This window comes from Equus przewalskii, chromosome 9 (assembly GCF_037783145.1).
Source record: "Equus przewalskii isolate Varuska chromosome 9, EquPr2, whole genome shotgun sequence".
Classification (NCBI taxonomy): domain Eukaryota; kingdom Metazoa; phylum Chordata; class Mammalia; order Perissodactyla; family Equidae; genus Equus; species Equus przewalskii.
In genome coordinates, this window is record NC_091839.1 from 19,604,215 (window position 1) to 19,628,895 (window position 24,681).

General features: G+C 58.0%; 2 protein-coding genes across 7 annotated transcripts in view; one reads left to right on the forward strand and one right to left on the reverse strand.

Annotated features, from left to right (window-relative positions):
• The first annotated feature begins 818 nt into the window (after positions 1-818).
• Positions 819-11,578, forward strand: C9H19orf81 (chromosome 9 C19orf81 homolog). Of its 2 annotated transcripts, XM_070633265.1 has the most exons (6): positions 819-911; positions 1,595-1,662; positions 8,256-8,328; positions 8,431-8,551; positions 9,772-9,911; positions 11,215-11,578. In XM_070633265.1, exons 1-6 carry the CDS (start codon positions 901-903, stop codon positions 11,408-11,410), a joined length of 609 nt encoding a protein of 202 aa, XP_070489366.1. In that variant the 5' UTR covers positions 819-900; the 3' UTR covers positions 11,411-11,578. The 2 variants fall into 2 exon arrangements, with proteins under 2 accessions (XP_070489366.1, XP_070489365.1); XM_070633264.1 differs by lacking the exon at positions 819-911 and having other exon boundaries at positions 1,316-1,662.
• SHANK1 (SH3 and multiple ankyrin repeat domains 1) overlaps positions 11,527-24,681 on the reverse strand; it is a 46,705-nt gene continuing 33,550 nt past the window's right edge. For 3 of the 5 annotated variants that reach the window (XM_070633261.1, XM_070633259.1, XM_070633258.1), the window contains 3 exons: positions 21,630-21,726; positions 16,889-19,985; positions 11,527-14,929 (listed from right to left, as the gene is read on the reverse strand). In XM_070633261.1, the coding sequence (XP_070489362.1) occupies positions 14,215-14,929; positions 16,889-19,985; positions 21,630-21,726 (3,909 nt within the window). In that variant the 3' untranslated portion in view covers positions 11,527-14,214. Of the gene's footprint in view, positions 14,930-15,216; positions 15,432-16,888; positions 19,986-21,629; positions 21,727-24,681 lie in introns of those variants that run through there. The other 2 variants (XM_070633263.1, XM_070633262.1) reach the window with 2 other exon arrangements.

Genomic DNA, 24,681 nt, shown 5'->3' on the forward strand with positions numbered 1-24,681 from the left:
GCAACTGGAAATGGAGAAGGACAGCCTGATGGGGGAGAAAGAGACATGAGGATGATAAAACGGTGTCAGGGCCACAGAGGAACTGAGTCTGGAACTGAGCCTATTAAAGCCTGGACTGTTTTTAATTGCCAGTGACAGAAACTCAAATGACCTAAGCATAAGAGGGAATAAATTGGGCAGATGAGGGCTTCAGGCATGGCTGGATCCAGGAATCTGACTGCCTGCATCTTTGGTCTCTGCTTTCCTTGTGTTGTTTTTGCTCTCAGACAGGTTCTCTACCCATATGGCAAGGTGATGGAACCCAGCATCTCCAACCTAGGCTCCGACCAGCCTGAGAACCTCAGCAGAAAAAGAAAGATCCCTTTTATAACAGGTCCAGTAAAAGTCCAAGGGTTGACTCTGTATCCTAGATTGCTTTTTAAGCTTCCCTCTGAACAAATCACTCAGAAAATCAAGGGGTTGCTACCTAGAAAGCAGGGAACTGATTCTTGTCAAGCGGGAAAAACAGCCAGTCAAGGCAGAGACCATCTGGAAGTGGAGAGAAGAGGACTAGAGATACAGGTAACAGAGACAGAGACGGGGAGGGCAGACAGAATAGCTGGGAAAGTCCAGCCTCCTCTCCCACGGTTCCTGGTGAGAGCTCTGCAGACACAAAGAAAGGGATGTCTGACGGGCACCTATGTGACTAGACCCCTTCGGTCCTGCTCTTGGGGTTCAGGAGCCCCCAGCCCCTCCTCCTTCAGACCCAAGAGTTGGAGCCCCCAGCCGCTCCCCCTTCCTCTGGAGGTGCCATGGCAACCAGCCCCGCCCCCCACCCCGTCCACCTTCCCCTCCCCCGTCTAGAATCCAGTTTCTGTTTGAATCTGGCCTGTGTCTAACCAGTTCCTGCATGACACAGGGATGATCGGAGGGCAAGTGGGAACAGAAGCGGGATGACAGAGGGGAGGGGAGCCAAGGAGCTGGGCAGAGGCAGCTACGAGAGAAGAGAGATGGGGAGAGATGGGAAAAGGAGACTGGGGGGAGATGGCGAGAGAGGCAGGGAGACAGAGAGAGGGTGACAGGGCTTGAGAGGGGCAGAAAACTATGAAGAGAGGGAGGGACCGGGGGCCGGGGAGAGGAAAGTGACAGAGAAGGAGACCTGGGAGATGGAACAAGGGGCGGGGAGAGAAGAAGGGGGGAAGAGGGCAGAGAAATCAAGGGAAAGAGTGGAGGAGAGCTGGGGAGAGAGACGGAGAGAAATCAAGGGAAGGAGACGGGGAGAGAGGGAGGGAGGGAGCGGGGCAGAGAGATGGGGGGAGAATGAGGAAGAGAGACCGGTAGGGAGGGGTGAGGGAAGAGACCCCAGGATACAGGGACAGACAGAGGGGGAGACAGACGTGTGGGAAGGAAGATTTTGGGACATGCAGAGAGTCCCTGAGGTTAGGGGGACCCAGATCACTATGTGGCCTCCGCCTTCCGGTTCGTCCATAGTCTTTTCCCAGGGCTTCAAAGAGGAGAAGGAGGAGGTGGTAGTGGGGAGAAGGAACTGGGGTGGGTGGCCCAGTCAGAGCTCTTCTCCCCACCCTCCTGAGACACCCCTCACCCGCCTTCCCAGGATGCAGCCAGAGGTGGAGCCCCCGCGCTCCTCCACCAAGGGCCACCCCAGCATGCACAGGGAGGCAGGTACTGAGCTGGCGTCTGTGTGTGTCTGTGTGTCTGTGTATCTGTGTGTCTATGGAGGGGGGAGATTTCCTTCACCCACGAATTGTGTGGGACCCCTGGCTTGCAGTTTGGCCCTAAGTCAGTCACTGGCCTTCCAAACAGAGGGCCACCCCAAACTTAGGTCGACCTGATTTCCCAGACCCTTTGGACCTCAAAACTACATTTCCCATGAGCCTCTGCAGTTCCCCAGCCAATGTTCTGGATACAGAACTACATTTCCCATAAACCTCCGGGGCCTCAACTACTCTTCTGAGGCCTTTATCTCCCTAGAACCCCACCCTCTGGTCCCTCACACTCTCCTTGTCACCTGCTCTGAGTTCAGCATCTTCCCCCAAAGCCATTCTCCCTCCCTGCTTCCCATCTTCAAATAAACCCAGTGCCAACCCGGTCCCTGGGCTGGACCTCAGGGGCTGTGTCCTCGTTCCCTCCCACAGCTGTAAGCCCCCAGTCCCATCTTCCTGCCCTCTGACTATCTCTGCCTGTCCCGACCTCTCCATCCCCACGGCCCTGGCTCCGGTCGTGTCCTCTTCCTCCACGTGGACCCTTTCTCCACCTGACTCCCGGTCCTCAGTTTCTCCCCTGCAGCCCATCTCCCATGAAGCTCCAGAGAGGTTTGTCTGACACCAGCTGACAACTTCAGGCTCTTACTCCGGGGCTCCCTGCTTGCTCTCTGCTGTAGCACAGTTCATTCATTCACCCATTCACTCATTCAACATTTACTGAGTGATAGCTTGGTGAGGCTGCATCTGGCCAGTAGGTAATAGAAAATGGGACTTTGTGTAAAGAATAGGAAAGTCATTATCTTACCCAAAAAAGAGGCCCAGAGGTGGGGTGGGGTTCGGGTTTGGTTGAGTCAGCTGCTCAATGATATCACTGAGAACCTAGTTTCTATTTCCCTGCTTTTTGGTCCAGGATACATTCCCCCTTTGCACGCCAGCTTGCTTACCTCATGGTCACAAGATGGCTGCCATAGTTCCAGGCATCACTTCCAGAGGTCCTCATCTTAAGAACCCCCGAATGATCTCTCCTCTGATCTCACTGGCCAGCACTAGGTCACTCGCCTGCTCCCATCTCAATCCCTGGCAACAGGAATGAGATTCTCGTGATGACTTTAGCGAGAGGTCCTCAATTCTGGCTACACATCAGGTGGGAGGATTTTAAAAAAAAACAGCACACCTATACCTAACCCCACCTCAGAAGCAATTTAAGCAGAATCTCTGGGATGGGGGCCCTAGCATTTATAGTTTTTGAATCCCTCTGGGTGATTATGGTGCATGGTAAAGTTTGGGAGACATTGGTTTAAAGTGGATGGAATAACTTCAGAGAACTGGAGATGGGTGAGGCTCCCCTGAATCGCACGGGGGAGGAACGGATCCTCCTCAAATGGGGGCAGAAGCATGGGAGTGGCTGAGGGGGTCTCCTTTCCCACGTCTGCTCTGAGGACCCCCTCTGAGCCGGATGCCATCCCAGGCACAGCAGACACCCTGAAGGCAAAACAGACACCATTTCTCTGTCCCAGGGTCTCTTTCAGTGTCTTTGAAGCCCTCCTTATTTTGGAGACCCCACCCCAGCCCATCTCTGCCCTGGACTGAGGCGCCCCCCTGATAAATAGAATTTACGTTTCACTGCAGAAAAGTGGGAGTGGAATGGAGCTGACCTCTTGGCCGGTTTTGCAGACCAGCGCTGGTCCGTGTCCGGCTCGCTGTTTCCCTTGTGCTATTTTGGAACCAATAACATTTGTATCTTATCCACTGCAAACTGTGGCCGAGGCCATTAGAAAGCCCGTGAGTCCCCAGCATTTGGTCTTTTAGTGCCCTAATGAGTGATAGGACCCAGGCTGTTCTCACGCAGAAAGGGCGGCCATGAACCACGCTGCCTCGCAAATAATTAATAACCAACAATTGCCATAATCGCTCCGAAGTCTTGTGGCCGAAGAGAATTCTGGGAAGTTTCTGCGGATGACCATATTCTTTTTTTGCTTAAAACCTTAGCCCGCGGCGGTCCCTCTGCAGGAAACGTCCTTTTCCCTGCCGCTTCTTTATTTGGCAAACTTCTCCTCATCCCTCAGGATTCACTGTGACACCACCTCCTCTGAGGAGCCTTCCCTGATTGCCCCCACACTGGGCCTCACCTGCACCTGGTGACATCTGCATTGTAGCTCATATTGTCCTTTACAGCGACTGGCTCCTCCCCAGACTGGGAGATCCAAGAGGGCAGGGCCGGGTATCAGGCATCTCTCGGTCTCCAGCAGGTTACACGGGAGGCCCTGGAGATGCCTGTTTAAGCTTGAAATTGTTGCATTTACTCAATTTATTCAATAAGTAGCTATTTTTTTAATCTTTTTTTTTTTTTGAGGAAGATTAGCCCTGAGCTAACATCCGCCACCAATCCTCCTCTTTTTTGCTGAGGAAGGCTGGCCCTGAGCTAACATCCGTGCCCATCTTCCTCTACTTTATATGTAGGATGCTGCCACAGCATGGCTTGATGAGCAGTGTGTAGGTCCACACCCGGGATCCGAACCCACAAACCCCTGGCCACCGAAGTGGAGTGTGTGAACTCAACCGCTGTGCCACCAGGCCAGACCCAATAAGTAGCCATTTTTTAACTTCTATTTTTATTAAGTTATACATATACATTGAAGCGCATATATTAAACTCACTGTTGTAATTTATAAATACTTATTTCTAAGGTCACATTTCACAAGAAACCATTTTATTCACATTTTCTCACACGCATCTTTGATGTTGCTGGAGTCCCTTTTTGAGTCATTTAACACACTTTTTGAGGGGCATGTAATTTTATTCCTAAGTTATTTGTGATAGAAATTTAAAAGATTTTCTATGATGGAAAATTTCGAACACAAACAAAAATGGAGAGAATGGCATGATGAATCTCCATGTTCCAATACGTGACCTCAATAGCTATCAATGTTTTGCTAACCTTGTTTCATCTAGGTCCCCTCCCCTTCACATTTTTTGGGGGATATTCTATAGGGCAAATTTTTTTTAAAGAAAATCCCAGACATTATTCCTTTCCACCCCTCTGTACTTCAGCATGTGTCTCTAATTGCTAAGGATTTTTTAAAAGCTCACCTACCATGCCATAATCACACCTCACAAAGTTAGCAATTTTTCTGGAATATCATCTCATACCTAGTGCTTATTTAAATTTCCCTAATTATTTCAAAAATTGGTTTTTTACAGTTGATTTGTTTGAATTAGGATCCAAAGGCTACACAGTGCACTTGGTAATTACATCCTCTTTTTTTTTTTTTTTTTGGTGAGGAAGATTGGCCCTGAGCTAGCATCTGTTGCCAATCCTCCTCTTTTTGCTTGAGGAAGATTGTCACTGAGTTAACATTTGTGCCAATCTTCCCCTATTTTGTATATGGGACGCCACCACAGCATGGCTTGATGAGGGTGTGTAGATCCGTGCCCAGGATCTGAACTTGCAAACCCCGGGCCGCCAAAGCAGAACATGCAAAATTAAGCACTGCGCCACCTGACGGCCCCCCTTTTAGTCTTTATTTTCAATAAATGCGGACGCAGGACGTGGGGGAGACGGACTGTAATTAGAGACTTATGGAAATAGATGTAAAATTGCACCTGGGATGGGAGCGAAGGCGTAGCATCGTGAGTTCATGATAGGACCCTTCCCGGGACACTCAGGGGGCCTTGACTATCTACGTGGGGGGAAGAGGTTTCCAGCTGGAGCGCCAGCATGTGCTAAAGTCCTGCGGCAGGAGGCAGCATGAAGAGGTCAGGCCACAGAAGGGCCGCGTTTCTGGAAAGCGGCAAGTGAGGAAGAGGATGGTGTGTGACCGGCCTTAAGACATCAGCAGGGCCTGATGGGGGTAGTCTTGGGGGTCACAGGAGAACTTTGAACTTAATGTATCCTAAAGACAATGAGATGTCCTGGGAGGGTTTTGAGGGAGGGCGGGAGATATGACTCGATCTATGTTTCAAAATGCTCTTCTGTTTGGATGACTAGAGAGAGAGAGGAGTTAGGGGCTGTTGTCTCGACAAGAGTGGGGCGAGAGGCAGCAGACTGGGGAGACTGAGAATAGAGCCTGGATCCAGATGCCTAGATTTTTATCCTGAGTCTTTCATTTTGGGCTGTGTGACCTTGGCAAGTCCCTTAACCTCTCTGTGCTTCCGTTTCATCATTTGTTAAATTACGGAAGGTTGTCTTGAAGATGCAATGGAAAGTCCTTTAAAAAGTGCTTGGCGTCTTTAAAGGGACCGTAAACACTGTAGTTTCCTAGTTTGTTGACTATAGTTACCAGTTTTGCTAAGTGGACTGATTTGAGAAGGGGATCACCGTGTGGGAGGGATGGAGGAGAGGCCAGGACGGCTGGAGACAAATGATCAGAGAGGTCAGTGGGGAGACCACATTAGGGCAGATGCTTCTCAGAGGGCATCTTGTTAAAATGCAGATTCTGGCCCAGTAGGTCTGGGGAGGGCGTTGAAATGCTGTGTTTCAAAGAAAGTACTTCTCCCCAGATCACACGCTGGAGAGCGAGTCCCCACCACAGGGAGGACCTCATCCTGAAGGCCAGGGGAAGCCGCTGGCGGTTTGTAAACGTGGGGCACTAAGACGAGAAGGTCACCCCAGCTGCTCTGTGGAAACACCTGGGAGGTGGGAGGACGGAGACCCGAGGGACATCCTTACGATGGTACAAGCTAAGCTGTGTCGATGTCCCGAAGCCAAAGACAGCCAGGAGCACGGCTGTGACATAGCCGGGGGCTGCAGACAGCGCGTCCTGGCTCACTGGAGCCAACTGTGGAATTTTGCAAGCTGGTTGTTAAAATCGTGTGTAGCAAGAAATTGGCCACGGGGAGAGAAGTGACACCATAAAAACTGGCAAATGCTGCACATTGTGAGCGTGTGTGTGTGTGTGAAAGAGAGTTGCTAAACATTTGCCAGCACACCGCTGAGTTTATTGACTTGCGACGAGCGAGACCGTAACACCTGGAACGTCTGAGTGAGAGGGTGTCAGCCAGGGCGGACGGGAGCTGGGATGTGCTGGGATGACCTTGGGGACTCTCAGGGAGGCGGGCTGTGCTCTGGACCGGATGCTGGCAGAAGCGGAGACAAGTCCACGAGCGGAACTAACGCCACATTTGAGAAGGAAGCAGCCTCGGCTCTCAGCCGAGAGGGGGATGGACGTTCGGTCCATCTTGTAGTTTGGGCGGAGTTCATGTTCTCTGGTGTCGAGACGCCACTCCGGAGTGGTCTTTTTTAAATCTCGGTCCATCAGGGTCACGGGGTGTGTGGCCTTGGCTGATGCTGGGGTTCTGTCAAGTTGTTCACGTCCTGGGAGTGTCAGGCCAGCTCCTGGCTGTCAGCCTTCTGCTGGCTCAGCTGCTGTAACAAAGAGACCCCCCAAACACCATGGCATGAAGAGGACAGTTTCTTCCTCTCTCGTGTGTAACCGAAGGCAGGAGGTCTGGCTCGGAGGGACCTCTCAGCCCCAGGAGATGATGTAGGGACCCAGCTGGGCACTCTCCATGTTTTTGCTCCACCATCCAGCAAGGGTGAAGCTGCCTTCTTGCTACACCTGCATTCCAGTCCAAGGGAAGGGGCAACGAGTCTAAGACAAGCCATCTTCTTCTAAGCAGATGACTGCAAAGTTGGCCCCTGCCTCCCACTAACACTGTCGGGAGAACTTGATCACGTGGCCGCACCTAGTTGCAAGGGAGGCTGGGAACTGTTCTCTCCAGATGGACGACCGTGTGCCCGGCAAAACTCTAGGACCAGGAGGCGCAGTGGTTAAGTTCACATGTTCCGCCTCTCTGCGGCCCGGGGTTCGCCAGTTCGGATCCCAGGTGCAGACATGGCACCGCTTGGCAAGCCACACTGTGGCAGGCATCCCACATATAAAGTAGAGGAAGATGGGCACGGATGTTAGCTCAGGGCCAGTCTTCCTCGGCAAAAAGAGGAGGATTGGCAGCAGTTAGCTCAGGGCTGATCTTCCTCAAAAACAAACAAACAAACAAATAAACGAAACTCTAGGACCAGAGAGGAAGGGGAAATGGATTATGTGGGACAACTAGGAGTTGGCTATAAGAGAGACCAGTTAGCTGAGGTTGGGGTTGTCTGGAAAGGCCCAGATGTGACAGCTGTTACCAGTCAAGTTCCAATCAGGAGGCTGGCTCTGAGTGTTGGAAAAACCCACAAACTGGCTTCAAACGCTGGAGCAAAGGGACACGATGCAGTGAAGAAGCAGCGAGGCTGGGGTGGCTGCAATCGCGAGCAAAAAGGGGCGTATCCCCACCCCTTCCTCCTGCCTTGCAGTCTCCCTCGAGCGCCCCCTTTAGGCAGAGCCTAATAGGAACCCAGCTGTCAACGCAGAAATGGGGTTGGTAGCTCCCCCATCCTGGTATCACGGAGCCGGTGTAATAGGGTGGAGCTGGGACCCCGAGAGACAACAACTTAATAACTGGCATAAGACCTATTCTGGGGTGGCATGGACAGCACTTGGTGAGGTCGTTTAAGCCGAATAATGTCTGAGGAGTGCTCAGGGCAGCTGACACTGGGTTCTCCGTCCCCAGGAGCCCTCCTTGTGGACCTAGGGACCCCGGAGGAGCTTCAGACTTGGAGCCTGGGCAGGCCGGGCAAATCCTCGTGAGTGGACCCCGGCCCCGTGACTTCTGACCTCAGCTCCCCCGAGGGCGATGGCAGCGACCCCTGACCTGGGAGGTCCCTGCCTGCTCGCTCTCTCGCCAGGAAGCAGTACCTGCGCCAGGTCATTGCAGAATACGAGGCGCTGGACCGAGAGCTGCCGTGCATCCGGAAGTTCCCCACGCCCCCCGCTGCCCAGCCCCTCTGCCTGTGCATGGAGACCTCTGTGAGTGGCCCCCTGCCCCTGTGGCTTTGGGCGGGATGGTGGAAAGGACACAGGCTCAGAATCGAGGTGGACGGGGTTTGAATCCAGGCTCTGTGGCCAGGACAGGTTGCTGGAAACTCATTGCGAATTTCTCAAAGGGTCAACTGACAAATCTATCACTGCTGATCCCAGAGGGGAGACCAAGGGGCAGAGAGAGGGGGAGAGTGAAAGGCAGAGAGCGAGGAGACTGAGGACAAAGACAGTCCTGCTAACTCACCTACTATGAAATTCTGTAACTTTTGCAAATACAGCAAAGACCCATAAGGCAAAGGCCAAGTTTTTGGCAGATTAGCGAACTGGTCATTCAGCGCATGAATGCTTTGGCAAGCCCTGCCCTCAGTCAGAGGCGGTGTCTGTTAGGGTCTCACTCACGTGAGAATTAAATGAGAGGAGCAGGCATTAATGTGGCGCTTACTGTGTGCCAGGCACAGGCTCAGTGGCGCCCCCTCAGCTGATCTGTGAATTTACCCCAAAACGGGGATTGCTGTCCTTGTTTTAGGGACCAATCCCCACCCCACTGCTCCTCTTCGTGGTTTTGAACGTGGGACCCCGTCGCCCCACACAGCCCCAAGGCTGGCCTTCCCGGAGGTGACCAAGTTCATGATTTCATTTTAGTCCCTCAGCAATTTCATATGCTATGATAAGTTTCACCTCCGACGTGTCACCTCGTGCTGAAAATGCGGTTAGTGATCCACATATGTTTCCGAATGTTAAATAGATTGACAAGAAGTCAGAACCCCAATGATCCTGATTTTCTGACAACTGAACGTTCCTTAAAATGGTAATATGAACATCAAAGAAAAAATGTATGACTTAAATCCTTGCAGAAATCCTCAAGAGCTGCCAAAAGCTTGCCACCCAGAGCAGATTGCTAGGAAAGTTCTCAGTAGATTGGTAAAGTCGGCACATTGGTGAATCATTCGGCCAACTGTTCATTGACTTTTTGACAAATGGGCTTGGTGGAACTGATTTTTTGGAGAATGACCTCGAATGACAGTAGATGCTTTTCTGTCTGAGATGCCTGTCTTCCCCGCTCTGACAAGAGCGACAGGACCCTGGGATCAACTGTAATCCTTGCCCCTCAAATGCCCCCTGGGACTCTGGCAGGTTCTGCAGGTGCGGTCTAGGGCGGGACTGAAGCGGGGTGCTCGGGTCTGAGGCGCTCTCTCCGACTCCCCCAGCCCGAGGAGGACCTTACCCACCTGGAGGTGCTGGAGGCGCTGGAGGCCGAGTTACCCGGGGCCATGGAGAGCGGGCGCGTGAGCAGCATCCGCTTTGAGAACATGAACGTCATCTGTGGGACTGCGGGACGGCGGGACAGGTGAGCCCGCGGCGGGGGCGGGGCCTGGACGGACGGGGGCGGGGCTTAGAGGGACAGACGAGTGGGCGGGGCCTGGGGCCTGGGCCTGGAAGGACGGGGAGGGGCGGGGCGGCTGTGAGACAGGGCGGGGCTTAGAGGGACAGACAAGTGGGCGGGGACTGGGGACTGGGCCTGGAAGGACCGGGAGGGGCGGGGCGGCTGTGAGACAGGGCGGAGCTTAGAGGGACAGACAAGTGGGCGGGGACTGGGGACTGGGCCTGGAAGGACCGGGAGGGGCGGGGCGGCTGTGAGACAGGGCGGGGCTTAGAGGGACAAACAAGTGGGCGGGGACTGGGGACTGGGCCTGGAAGGACGGGGAGGGGCGGGGCGGCTGTGAGACAGGGCGGGGCTTAGAGGGACACACGAGTGGGCGGGGCCTGGGGACTGGGCCTGGAAGGACGGGGAGGGGCGGGGCGGCTGTGAGACGGGGGCGGGCCTTGAGGGACCGAGAGGGGCGGGGCGGCGGTGAGCGCGATGAGGAGGCGGGGCCGGGAGTGAGGGCCGTGAGGGGTGGGGTCTAGTGAGCGCGGCGGGGAGGGGCCGGAGTCAGGGCAAAGGAGCTGAAAGAGCGGGAAAGAGAAATAAAGCCGGGGGGCGGGGCCTGGGGAGCCCCGGGAAGTGTCTGATTGGCTTAAGGGCGGGGCGACGGGACTGAATGAGAACCAGGAAGGGGCGGAGCCGAGAATGAGCGCGCTGAGGGGCAGGGCCAGGTGAGATCAGAGAGGAGGAGGGACCTGGAGAGGTGCGGGGATGGGCAAGACCGAGGTGTGGGGGCGGAGCCCGGGAAGGAAGCTACGAAGGGGCGGAGCCTGGACTGACCACATTGTAGGGGCGGGGCCAGGAGTGATCAGATGGGCAGGGGCCTGGAGCATCTAGTCGGGGGCGGGGCCTAGAGGCACTTAGATCAGGGGGCATGTCGGAGAGCCACACTGAAGGGGCAGGGCTGGATAAGGAAGGGAGTGGGGCCGGGAGCTGCGGGGTGAGAGTCGAGCCCTGGAGCGGCAGTTTGAAAAGACGGAGCTTCGACTGACCTCCATCAGGGGATGGAACCAGGCCGAGAGAGAAGACCGGGCCGAGAATGACCCAGGTGAGGGTCAAAGTCAAGGTTGACCTCGGCGAGAGGGCAGGGCTGGAGAGTTTAGGAACGGAGTGACGGGTTGAAGGACTAGACAGGGACTCTGCCAATCCAAGGCGGGGCCGGGACCACGAGCGATTCCCCTTCCGTCTCGCCCCGCCCCTCTCCCTTGGCCCCTTCCCCTCGCAGGTGGCTCATCACGGTCACGGACTTCCAGACTCGCTCGCGCCTGCTGCGCTCGGGGCTCCGCCTCCGCGGGCTCGCGCACCCGCTCGTGCGCCACGACGAGCTGCTGCTGGGCGACTACCGCCTGCACCTGCGCCGCTCGATGGTCCGACGGCGCATGCTCGAGGCTCTGGGGGCGGAGCCGACCGAGGAAGATTGACGCGTGGGGCCGGGCCCCGGCTGCGCTTGCGCACCGTCCAGCGGGCTCCGGCTCCCCTCCCAGAAAACCCCGGAGGGAAGGGGGCGTTGCCTCCCCAGGAAGGAGGCGGGACCGGCTCGAGGGGGTGGATACTGTGAGTTTAATTATAAAGAATGACCTGGTACAAAAGCCATTTCTCTCTGCAAAATCTTGGTGGGGACTCAGGGGGAGGGAGGTGATGGGGGGTAGGGACGAACCCCCATAATATAATCCCGCCTCCCTAATTTTCCCCCAGTTCCTGCAAGTAGACGCCTGGGTCCCAATCCCTTGAGGGATGAACTAAGGCCCGCGAGAGGGAAGCCCCGGTCTCTGGGACTTTCAACGCGTGCCGATCCCGGTCTCAGCGAGAAACGCACGTCCTCCTCCGCCCCCCTCCTCTTCCTCCTCCCACCCCCCTTGGAAGACAATTCTCGGGCTTTTATTTCAGGTTTTTTCTGGATTTTTTTTGTGTGTGTTCTAGGGTTCTTTTTTTTTTGTATTTTTTGTTATTGTTCCTCTTTTTGCTTTGTCTCTCCTCTCCGCCCCGCGCTGCCCCCCATCCAGTCCCTTCCCCCTCCCCACCCAACGGCTCCTCCCCCCTCCCCACCCCCTACACCCTCCCCAACCCCGCGGCACCCATCCAGAATGAACAAGCCCTTTATAGACAGGCGCCGCGCAGGCCCCCTGCGGACGGGGGGCATCCGACAAGGGGGAGGGGGCGGGTAGGGGCCCAGCTCGACCTCCGCCCCCCTCCTCGCCACCCCTCCCCCCTCCCACACCCTCCCACAAGGTTCCCCGCAGATCCCTGACGTGGTGAGGGGAGAGGGCTGCAAGCGCCCTCCCCCCATGGACGGAGCGCCCCCCCTCGAGGGTAGGGGGCAGCAGAGGGGGAATGGGCTTGGGGGAAGGAGGGGGAGCTCCCTTCTTTGGCAGCTGAACATGGGGGGGACCTGAGGGCGATGCCCTCCCCCCTTTACCCACAGTAGGGGAGGGGGCTCCGCAGGGGGAAGGGGTGGCTTAAAATTCCCAAGCCCCAGGAATAAAGGCGGGGGGGGGGGCGGGCGCGGTTGAGGGGGACGCGTGCGGGAAGGAACAGCCATGCTGGAGGGGGAAGGAGTTTCTTGGAGAGGCGGAAAGGTTAGGGGGACAAGGGGGATCTTCGTGCAAAATGGATGGACAGATGGCCCTGGAAGGACTGGGAGGAGTGAGAGGAGGGAGGTGGTGCAGAGAGCAGAGACGGGAGCAGGGGGAGGAGGAAGTCTGGAGGGAAGAGGAGCAGGAACGAGGTGTGCATAGGGTCCTCTCTCACCAGAAAGAGACCCGAGTGTGAAGCGGAGAGAGAACAGGCGGAGTGGGAATGTCTGCAGGAGCTGTTCCTTCGCAGAGACAACAAATAAAGGAACCAGGACACACAGCCCAAGAGTGTGTGGAAGGAGACGAGTGGGCAAAAGGAAAGAGGTGGTAGGGTTCCCCGGAGGGAGAGGGAAGAAGTCACCCAGGAGCTGACAGAAACAAGTGGAAAGGCAAGGATGAGTGTGCAGCAAAGCCACGCTGTGCAAGGACGTTGTTAAGAGAAAGAAAATGGCCTCAAGAGAGCCGTGGAGGTGCTGGGGGGGATGAGTGTGCAAGAGTGAGTGTGCAAGAAGGTTCACAAAAGAGTTAAGAATGGAGCTGCACAAAGATTTGGAAAAGAAGAGTGGAAGGAAGTGGGAGCTGGCGAAGAGGAGAAGAACCTGTATTTGAGAGAGAAACGGTTCCTGGGAGGCCCGGTGTGCAAGATGTGTGATAAGAAGGGACAGTGCGAGGGGGGCGGGGCAAGGAGGGGCGTGAGAGTGTCACTGAGAGGGAGACAGGTCAAGAACAAGGAAGGAAAGTGCTTCAAGGAAATGGAGGCAAGTGCGCAAGAGAGGGGCGCGGGACAGCAAGTGTGCAAGGGCTGGAGAAAGAGAAGCGCATTGCAGAGAATAAATCCATGTGCACAGAGTCCGTGAGTGGGTTGAGGGAAGGGGTGTCCCAAGTGTGTCTGCAGCAAGGGTCCAGAGATTTTCAGAAGGGAGGGGTGTCAGGGAGGGTGCCAAGGCATGAGTGTGTGAGCGAGAAGCGGACAGAGCAGGAGCGTGGAGCGTGGGCAGAGAAATGTGATGTGCACGAGAGCAACGGCGTGTGTCTGAGAGCTGGAGGGCCTCGCGAGCTGGAAGCGAAGGCGGAGTGTGCAAGACAGCGAGAGGGCAAACTTGTGCAAAATCGTAGCCCAGGGAGGGGAGAGAGGCGAGCAGGCGTGCAAAGGAGCGTGCAAGAGGCTAGGGGCCTGCTGTGTGTGCTGGGGAGAGGGGAAGGCGGGGCGAGCCGAGGGGCCTGGCGGGGGGAGGGTGGTAGAGGGGCGGCAGGTGGTGGAATCTGAGGGCACCCCTTCCCTACGGCCTGGGGCACGACCCCCATCCATCAGGCTTAGGGCTCACCCTCTATGGCTCTGGCTGTCCCCCCACTCCCCAGAATCGACCCTTCCCTCCTTCTCCATCCCCCTCTGTGATTTTTCCAGCCCCCCCTCCACTCCCCGCTTCACACACGCACACAATCTCTTGTCAGCTGCCCCCTCCTTCGAGGTGCAAATGTCTGGCCAGGATCAGGCCACCTGGTGACCTCCGGTGGCCTTGGGAGACGAGGGCAGGGCGCAGTTTTAGCAGAGTCCCTGGCCCAGGGGAAAGAGAAAGACGGTCAGGGGTCAGAGATCAAGAGGCCAGCAGGCTCCCGGGTTCTTGGACGGGCTGGTCCGTCCAGGCCAGCCATCACCTCTCCAGGAAAAACTTGAGAGCCCGGTCGATGTTCATGCGGTGGCCCACCCTGGTCACCCCCAGATCAACGTAGTCCTCCTTGGTCAAGGCGGGCAGGTGGGAGCCGTCGATCTCGTGGTCCAGGAACCGGGCCCGGTGCTCGGCCAAGCCCAGCCACTCGAGCCAGTCAGCCACGTCGAACTTGGTCCAGAACCCCAGAGGTTTAGCGCCGAACGGCTTGTCCGGGGGCAGCGAAAGCAGGCGCGTCGGCGAGAGGGAGCGCGAGGCCCCTGACAGAGCTCCCCCGAGACCCCCGGACATCCCGGGGTGCGGTGGCACAAAGACAGGGGCGAAGGGGTCGGCCGAGCCTCCTGCCCCTCCGGTGGGGGAGCCGCGGATGTCAAAGAGACCCGGATAGAGGGGTCCGGAAGGCAGGATGGGCAGGGACGAGGGCCGGGGCGCAGGGCTGACCTTGTGCTCCGAGGCGGGCAGCAGCGAGGGGCTGGGCGCCCGGCGGAGCAGAGGGGGCCGCATCTCGAACTCCACGCCCTGGAGGTGGCGGCTGGACGTGGAGGAGGAGGCTGAGGGCGAGGTGGCCCCGGGAGCCGCAGCGGCGGAAGGGGAGACCCCACTTCCGGCGGGGAGTGGCGGCAAGGGTGGTTTGGGCCAGTTCTGAAACAGGCTGCTGACGGGTTTGGAGAGGAGCGAGGACTGGGAGTCTTCGGAGAGTCTGGAAGGTGACAAGGGGGCAGGAGGGAAGGAGGGGGTTGGGGGAGGGGCGAGGGCGGGATGAGAAGGAGGCAGAGGTCAAGATACAGGGAGAGAGGACGAGAGACGGGGCGGAGGTGGAGATGGAGGACAGCGATGGGAAGAGATGGAAGGAGGGAGGGGGCAAGACGGATGTCAGGACAGAAATGAAGGGAGAGAAAAATGAGAGGACAGGGAGAGGGTGACAGTCAAGAGAGGTGAAAGAAAAAGAGACATTAAGTGATAATAATATTAATCGCCACCACTTACTGATGCTCACGTGTGCCAGGCATTGTTCCAAGTGCTTTACATATCACATCTCAATTTAATCCCCATGGCAGCCCTGATGCAGGTTACTATTATTATCATCATCATCAGCAGCACAGAGAGGTTAAGTAACTTGCCTAAGGACACACAGCCAGGAAGTGGCAGAGCCCAGTTATATGGCACCAAAGTCTGAGCTCTTAACCACTACTCTATACTGCCTTTCGGGTTATGGCCAGTCACAGCAGAGTGGAAGACAGGGAGACGGTGAGAGAGGAACAAAAAGAGTGTGAGCATTCAGGGGAGAGAGATGGAAGGGGGCAGGGAACAGAGAGAGAGAGAGATGAGGAGAGGGAGATGAAAGAGAGAAGAAACAAGGGGAGAAAAATGTTCCCCTCATCCCTTTAGCTCCCTCCACAACAGCCCTGCCTCAGGGCCTTTGAACTGGCTGTTCCCTCTACCTAACTCACTCTTCAGCCACATACCCAGGTGATTTGCTCCCTTTGCTCCCTCCGCTCCTCCCATCTCTGCTCACCTTGCTGGTTATTTGAGAGACCTTCTCTGCCCATCCTATTATTGTGGGGTTTTTTTCTTCCTAGGATGACTCCAATTATTTTCTTTCTTGTCTGGCCCCCACCCCAGCCTCATTAGACCATGAGGTCTCTGAGGGCAGCATTTTGCCTGCCTCGTCCACTGTGGGGTCCCTCTCACCCAGAAGGAGACCCAACACATAGTAGGTGATAAATTAATAAGTGGTGCATCTGTCCACCCCATTATGTCTCCTCTCCTCTCCCCAGAGTACTTTTAAGAATAATCAAGGAGTTGCCTTAAGATCTCAAAGGCCTGGGAAAACCACATTTGAAGATCAACCATAAGGCCCTCAGACCCTCAAACAGAATTTGAACTCTACAGATCGTCAAGGGGATGAAAAAAACCTCTCCCCACTCTCTCTGTGTCAGAATGGGGAAGGCGACTCCGCTTTCCCTAAGACTGAAAGGTCTCGAATGAGCTGGAACTTCGTGGCGATCCCAGCTGGCTAGTGGATTCCGGAAATGTCTGCATCTTCCCTCATTTCCCCATCTCTGCCCGCTGGGTGTTTCTAAGAGGCCCCTCCCTTCCTACATCTCATGTTACAACAATGGCCCACATTTAATCCTCACTGAGACCCTTTTAGGTGGGTCCTATGCCATCCCCCTTTCTACAGAGAGCCAGATTCCTTTGCCTCAGGTCACCCAGTTAGACAGTGCAGGGCTGGGAGCGGGACCCAAGAAGCCTGGCTCCAGAAGCACACGCCTAACCACTGTGCCCGAGAGCATCGTGTCCTGACCCACACTGGGTTCAAGGGACTTGTAGGTTCCAAGGACTGAACCCACCAAGAACCAGACACCAGCAAGTTGTGTGCTCTGGTCTCCTTTGTCAAGAATTCTTTTTCTTCCTCATGGGACGTGGGTTGTCATGGTGACAGGAGGACACCACCGAAGCTACTGAGATAAAGGGAAGTTTAAGGTGTCTGTGAAAGCATGTTTCTTGGAGGATGAACTTCCACAAGCCAGCCTGGGTTCTGTTTCCTTTCTGCCACCCGGGCCCCTAAAGGGACACAGCTATGGGGGAGGTGGATTCTGGTACCCACAGCATCGGCCCCTCTGGCCTCCGTTGCCAACCACCGGCCCCTGCTCACCTCTGCCGCTGCAGGGAAGAGGTCCTCTCTGGGATGTAGCTGGCTCCCCCGTGGTGGCTGTCCCCGCTTCCCCCGCTGCCTCCCCGGGCCCAGGGCAGAGCGCCACCAGCCGCCGAGGAGCCTCCAAATTGCTGAAGCTTGGAGCTGAGTTCACTGATGATGCTGGCTTTGACTGTGGCCAAGGCTGAGGCCTGAGGCTGGGCCAAGGGCCCGGGCAGGGGTGGTGGCGGGGGGCCCGGGCCCTCCTCCCAGGGCAGCAGCTTCCGGGGCAGAGAGGAGGCCGACGGCAAGGGCACTGACGGGCCTTCTGGCTCCACAGCCACCGGACCCCCGGCCACGCCCACCGACGAGGGTCCCGGGCAACCACTCAGGGCCAGCAGCCCATCGGTTCCAGCCCCCGTCACCGAGACCGTGGGGCTGGTGGGAGTGACCGCGTCTCGGAGTCCCCCACTGGGGCTGGGCCGCAGGCCTCCACTAGCCCCCAGCGCCCGGCCCCGGAGCTTGGAGGGAGTCATGAGCTGCGGGGGGTACGGTGGGCCCGGAGTTCCGCTCCCTCCGAAGGCCTGGCCGTCCAGGTAGGCCACATACGTGTCCAGAAGCTCCGTCCCACTGGCCACCCCGGCCCCACCCCCAGCGCCACCCGCCCCTGCGGGGCCACCGCCTTCGGCCGACAGGCTGCTCAGCGTGGACGCACTGCTGATGGTCTCCAGAGGGTGGTCGCTACTGCTCCGACTGTCCACCTCCTCGATACCAGAGTCTGTGCCAGGCGGGGGGTCCGGGCCAGGCTGGGGGGCGGGGGGAGCCGGTGCGGCTGGGGCTGGTGGGCCTGGCGGAGGGGGGTCCCCGGCAGCAGCGGGGGCCCCCTGGGTTAGTGTGGCCACCTCACTGTCGTAGGAAGTCAGGCTGGATGCGGTGGAGTCCAGGGTGGGAGGGGCGGCGGCGACCGCAGGGGGCGGCACAGGGGGCAGCGGGGTGGTCGGGGTGGGTGGGTCCGGCAGCGGGTGGGGAGGCCCAGGCGTGAGGGGCGACTCGGGCTTCTCGAAGCTGTTGGAGAACTCGAGGGGCGGGGGCAGCGGTTCCACGAAGAGGAATTCGCCATCTTCCACATCCACCGAGGGCGCGGGGGGCGGCAGGACGAGCAGGGGAAGCCCGTTTTCTTCGCTGCCCCGCGGGGAGGTCGGCGAGGGGGGCACGGACCGGCGCGGGCTGGGCGGCGGGACCCCCGGCCCGTCCTCCGAGGGGGGTCCCCTTCCACCCGCCCCACTGGCCCGGGGCTGGCAGTTCTCGAGGAACCGCACGTGGAGGGGCAGCCGCTCGGGCTCCTCGGGGGCTCCGGCCCTCCAGGCCTTGCTCACCCCGGGGTGCGGGGCGGGGGGCTCCGGCCCCAGCTGCAGCAGGAGGGGCCCGACCCCAGGAGCCGTGGGGGGCAGGCGGTGCAGCAAGGAGCGCCGCGCGGCCGGTGGGCTGGCCGGCAGGGACTTCTCCTGGCTGCCCAGCCCCGCCCGGTACCCCAGCTCCCGGCGGGCGGGGTCCGGCGGGGGAGCCCCCCAGAGACGCAGCACCGGCTCATGGTGGGCGTGGGGCGAGTGATGGTGAGGAGTGGGCGGCGGGGCCTCGTAGCGGGGCGACGGGGGCCTGGGAGGGGGCTGGGGGGGCCCCCCGCCCTCCGAGGACTCCTTCAGCGCCCGCTCTCGGGCAGCCAGGGCCAGCCCGAGCGGGGAGGCTGGGTCCAGGGCCTTGCCGGTCAGCGGGTGGACCAGGGGCCGGGGCGGCAGGAAGCTGGTGAAGGCGCTGCTGCCGCCGCTCGCCCCGTAGGCGCGGCCGCCGGCTCCGTAGGCCCCGTAGCCCCCGCCGCCGCCGGCGCTCGCAGCCTCCAGCCGGAGGTAGGGCTCGGCGGAAAACATGCCCTCGTCGATGGACTTGGAGTGCCGCAGCCGGGGACCCGGGGGCGCCCCTGCGCCCAGCGCGCCCTCGCCGCCCTCCTCGTCCCCCGCGTCGGTGGAGAGGAAGAGCGTGGAGCGCCGGCGGGCTTCGTTCTGCCAGCCCCCCTCTCTCCGGGCCGCCCCCACCAGGGCCGCCCCGAACTGGCTGGTGAAGTCGAGGGTGGCCGGGCCGCTGGGCGACGCGGGCGTGGGCACGGGCGAGGGGGACGGCGGCACGGGGGACATGGCCGGGGCGGGGCTGGGCGCGGAGGAGGAGCCGCCGGCGGGCTCCGGCTGGCTGGGGGGCTCCGCCTCGGTGCTGCTGCCCTGGCTGCTGCGGCCGCTGCTACTGGTGGACGGAGCCTTGATGATGATGGTGGGGATGGGGATGGAGTTCTTCTCCGACGGGGCGGCCGCGGCCGGCGGTGGCGGCTGCGGGGACGCCGGGGAGGTGGGCGACGGGGCGGGCGGGAGGCCGGCGCCCTTTTGGGGTTCGCCCTCGACTTTGGTCTGCTTGACCAGCGGGCCTTTGCGCCCGCGGCCCGAGCGCGCGGGCACGTACATGGCCGCGCTGGCCGCCCGGGGAGGCAGCTGGAAGTAGCGCAGGGCCGGCGTCTGGGAGGGGCCGCCGCCCGCGCCCCCGCCGCCGTGGTGGGACGGCGACGGGGCCCCCGGGGTCGGGCTGGGCCCGCCGCCCCGCCAGCCCCGCAGGCTGGGCTGGGGCCCCAGCGCCAATCGCGGCGGGGGGTCGTCGGGGGAGCCACCCGTCTCCATCTCCGGGGGGTGAGGGGGGTGGGCGTGGTGGTGGTGAGGCTGCGGAGGCGGAGCGTGGTGGTGGTGATGGTGGGGCGGGTGGTGGTGGGCAGGGGGCAGGGGCCCGCTGTGGTACAGGCTCTTCTCTCGGCCCCCTAGGCGGGTGTCAGGAGGGGTGGGCCCATCAAAGGATGCAGGGGAAGAGGCGGGCAGGGGACCTCCCGAGCCGGGGTTGAAGGGCCCTCCCCGGGGGGAGGGGGTGAGGCGGCCGGAGGAGGAGGGGGCCGGAGGTGTGCTGTAGGGGGGCTCCGGTGGGGACGTGGTGGGCGGCGGGGGGATGTCCTCCGAACCAGGCACAGAGAGGCTGCGGCTGAACTTCATGGCTGGGGGCGCTAGGTAGGGTCTATCATCTTCTGCAGCCCCTGGGGAGACATAGAGGATCCAGGAGCCCGGCCTGGGGTGGGAGGCCTTCCTTGCTCCACGATCCCATAGAACTCCAGTATCAATAAAATAATAATAATAATAATAGCAGCACCCAGTACATGTTAAGAAGAACTTCACACAGGTTAATCCAGAGCTTCCCCAGCTGTGAGAAATCCCAATCCTGCTTGATATCGTAATACAGGTTGTGCACTGCACAACAGCAAACAGCAGAGAGAGCAATGGGGTTGAGGGGGCGAAATTCAGCTGAACTTCCTCCCCAGGCCAGGAGGGGGCGCCTTTTTTCTAATTTGCGCAAAGACACAGTCTATGCTGGAGGTGGCTCTGGATGAACCAAAGTGGCTGGAGCCGGGACGAGACACCGTGTCGATGTGCACGGGTCCAAATTTCTTTTCATGTTTATGCAGAAAAGAAATATAAGGAGCACATCCAACCTGTGATTTCACACACAGATGAGGCTACTGTTTAAAAGAGGGAGGCGATCTATCGGCAAGCGATATTAGGTAAGTGAAGAGAGATGGACAGACCTAGAGATGGCGGACACTGAGAGTGGGGGAAAGGCTGGAATCCAATCGGCAGAACAACTCAGAGAGGACCGGAGGAGTGAAGACTTGCCTGCTTGTCACCATCAGGCTCAGTCCTTGACCCTCCTTTCGCCTCTGACCGCTCTCTCCCTGGATGGTCTCAGCCAGCCTCGTGGCTCCATCGCCAGCTCTCTGCTAAAACCTCCCACATGGGCCTGGGGCACAGTCCTCTCTCCTGAGCTCCAGGGGCCTCCATCCAAATGCCACATCCTCTTGGTCACCTCACTGGCCTCTCACACTTGGCAGGCCCAAACTGACCTCCTTGTCTCCTCCCCAGCCCATGGTCTCCCGCATCTCAGCGGAGGGCAGCTCGGGCTTGCCTCAGGACCTTTGCACTGGCTGTCCCTGCTGCCTGGAAGGCCTTCCCTCCAGATACCCCCATGGCTCCCTGCTTCCTCTCCAAATTTTAGCTCAAGCCTGCCCCCCACCATCCCCTGATCCTTTTTTTTAACTCTACTTTTTTTTTCCCATAGCACTTTCCACTGCTAACATACTATATAATTTTCCTGTTTCTCCTTAGAATCCATGGTCTGTCTTCCCCTGCTGGGAGGTAAAGTCCATGAGGGCAGGACCTGTCAGTGTGTTTTGTTCACGGATGTATGCCCAGGAGTCTAGGACAATGTCTGGCTTATAGTGGGTGTTCAAAGAACTTTTATAGAATGAATGAATGAATGAATGAATGAATGAATGAATGGAATCAGGTATGAGAGAAGGGACTAGGGTCTGTGGCAGGGGATTCAACTCACTGCATCCAGACATGCGCAATCATGTTCTCATTTTCTACATACAGAGCCCAGATGCAAGGCCCAGAGACATGAAGCCGCCTGCCCCAGGTCACACAGCTGGGACGACAAGAGCCAGGATTCAAACCGAGGTTGCCTAGCAACCAAGCCTGCGCTCTCTGCCCAATCTGATGGAACCGTGGTCACATAGGGAAGGAGAAGAGAACATTTCCAGCATCCCTTGTCTCCCCCGTAACCACCACCCTCCCAGCCTCCCCCTCCCCCACCAGCATCCCTCACACCCCTCCGGGTGACATACCGATAGATTTTTGCCGGAGCATAAGGCCAGGTCCTGGAGGCAGGTAAGAAGGACGTTCGTAACTTGGCTGGGAGCGGTGGTGGGGATCGAAGCTCGACTTTGGGGTGGGAGTCAGGGGCAGAGAGAGAAAAGATAGCAGAGACAGATCAGACAGGACCCCATCCTTCCCCAGGCCTCGGCAGGAAGGGAGAGGGGCGTGGAGGAGCTGGAAGGGAATTCTGGGGGAGGCAAAGGTCTCTGAGTCGGGTGGCGGGGAGAAAGAGAGGAAAAGAAAGCCACTCATCAGTGGACCCTGTTTGCTCTGCTTCACAGACTGATCACTCATCTGGGCCCTTTGCTCCATTCCTGCCGTCACTGCCCAGGTCCCAGTCACCACTGTCGATGGCCTGGACAACTGCAGTAGCCTCTCCTCTTGTCCCTTTGCTGCCCCCCCCCCCATCATTCCCTCACCCCTTTCTGGTCTGCTCTCCACACACAAGTCAGAGAGGTCTTTCAAAAAGAAATTCAGCTTATGCTCTTGCCCTGCCTGAAATCCTACAGTCATATCCCACACCAGTTAGGAGGGGATCCGAATGAAGTCTCAACTCCGTCTACAAGGCCCTCTGCAGTAGACACTGCCGCTGCCTGCCCGGATGCCCTCGGCGGGATGCTACACCACCCCCAGCTGCTGTGGGCGTCACCTGCATGTGGCTCCTGGCTGCCCCTTGCTCTGAAGAATCACCCTCCCCCAAAGGGGCTGATGTACCCAGGCCGTTACGTGCCGCCCCTTCTGGGAGCAGCCGGAAGCCAGTGACTGACGGACACGGAGGTCCAAGGCAGGATCAACTCCATGGTGCAACTCACACTCCAGGGCACCCCGGGGGGATCAGGCTGCGGGCGGGTGGGCGGACTCCAGCAGGGACCAGGTCGGCTGACCTCCGCAGCCCATCCTGCCCCCCTCACTCCCTCACGGGTCCCCCCTTAGCGAACCGTTGGCACAAGAATCTCTACCTTGGGCTCCGATGGCAGGAAACCCAGGCTGAGACCCCCTGTGGGATGGAGGCTCGACTGCGTCTCCTACTTGCTCGCACGGGTCCCACCACGTCCACCTTCCCCCGCTCCCCCCGGGGGGCCCCCAAGGTCCGTCCCTGCTTTAGAGCACTTGCAAGTCCTGGTCTTCCCTCTGCAATGCTTTTCCTCCTGATTCTCACGGGTTCTTCCCATCTGTACGTCTTCCAGCCAAACGTCCCTTCCCATCACTGTCTACTGTCTCCCCGTCCTGTTTTCTTCCTGGCCTTTCTCTGCATCCAAAATGCTCTGGTTGCCAAGCTCACTGTCTCCCTCCCCCCACGAGAATGGCAGCTCCCTGAACGCACCATATATTCCCGCATGCATGGTGGGTACAGTGTCTAGGGCCCACCAGACTATTAGGGGAAATGTTTTAATTGATTTTAAAATCCGAAGGAAAAGAAAACTATCATCCAACCTGGATAATATTCATCTTTGCACCCACACCGTCAGAACATACAGGTTCTTTAACTTCTGTTTTTAGGAGGGAGGGGCTCACAAAGGCAAAAAGGGTGGCGACGTTGTCAGTCTTGTTCACAGCGGGGTCCCCAGGCCCCAGACCTAGCCTGACGTTCTACAAGCTCGAGTCAACGGAACGAGGAACTGAATAAGAACTCTCCTGCTTCCTCCAGGAGACCCCATACGTCTCCCTTCTCCATCTTTGAGACCAGAAATGCAGAGAAAGGAAACCCTCTCCCGGTGAAGTCCCCACCTTTCAGGTGTGGCCCTCACGGCCCTCGCCTCCAGCCATGGCCCCTCCTACAGCCTTGCACTAACCACTCCCCACACTCTTAACTGCTTGTGCTGTTTCTCACCTCGGAGCCTCAGCACATGCTGTTCCCTCTGCCTGGAACGTCCTTTCCTCGTGCTCTGCTTGAGAAAACTCCTGGTTATCCGAGCCCCCCAACCCCAGCCTGGCTGTCCCCCTTCCGCCTCGCCTGCACTGCTCAGTACAGTAACCACCAGCTGTTCAGATGTACATTCCAGTTACTTAAAATCAATTAAAATTAAAAATCGCGTTCCTCCGTCGCACCGGCCACATTTCACATTTTCAGTCGTCACACGTGGCTGGTGGCTTCCCGTGTTGGACAGCACTGATGGAGGACATTTCCATCATCTAGAAAGTTCTATCAGACAGAACCGCTCTAGATTTTCATAGGGTGCACCTGTGCCACCCCCTCACTGTACTCCCGTCCCCAGATTGAGATGGTCTATTTCTGGGTTTGTCTCGTTCATTCATTCATTCATTCATTCTACAAATGTGTACGGAGCCCCTGAATCAGGCCAGGGACTGTTCGAGATGCTGCAGATGCAGCCGGAGACAGAACAGACAAAAGTCCCTGCCCACAGGAAGGACAGGCAGACCACAAACCAAATAAATTAGTAAAATACACTGTGGGGCAGATGGAGGTAAGGGATAATTAAAATAAGACAATCAAAGGAGGCCTCGCTGAGAAGCTATCATCTGAGCCAACTCTTGAAGGAGAGAGCCATGCATATGTCCAGGGGAAGAGTATGCCAGGCAGCGGGAACAGCAAGTGCAAAGGTCCTGAGGTAGGGGTGAGCTTAGTGTGCTCAAGGAAGTCAGGAGGCCAGAGTGTCTGGAGTGGGGGAGCCAGGGGCTGGGGGTGGGAGATGAGGTCAGACAGGTGGCAGAAGGGTGCTGTTGGACGGAATGTGATAGTTTCAAGATGTCTCCTTCCTAGAGAAGCTTCCTTCTGTTACTCTGCATCATAACCCCCTCCACTTATCCCAATTTAGAGTTTTCATAATCGTTTCCTTGCTTGTTTATTGTCTGTCTCCCTGGGCATGTAGCCTACCTAATACCCATTCTACTCTTCTTTCTTCACAAGAAAATCCCTATCTTATTTGGCACCTATTGAGAGACTGCATTTCCCAGCCTCCCTTGCAGCTCAGTATGGCCATGAGACAAAGGCCAGCCCAGATGCATAAGCAGAAGTGTTGTTTGTTACTTCTGAGATCCCTCATTAGTAACCCAAGCAGC

Bases quoted from the DNA above. Each gene is read 5' to 3' on its own strand.
- C9H19orf81 (XM_070633264.1), top strand. From the start codon at position 1,401: ATGCAGAGAGTCCCTGAGGTTAGGGGGACCCAGATCACTATGTGGCCT. The intron at 8,329-8,430 runs GTGAGTGGACCC...CTCTCTCGCCAG, and splicing joins GGCAGGCCGGGCAAATCCTC to GAAGCAGTACCTGCGCCAGG. The intron at 8,552-9,771 runs GTGAGTGGCCCC...CGACTCCCCCAG, and splicing joins GCCTGTGCATGGAGACCTCT to CCCGAGGAGGACCTTACCCA.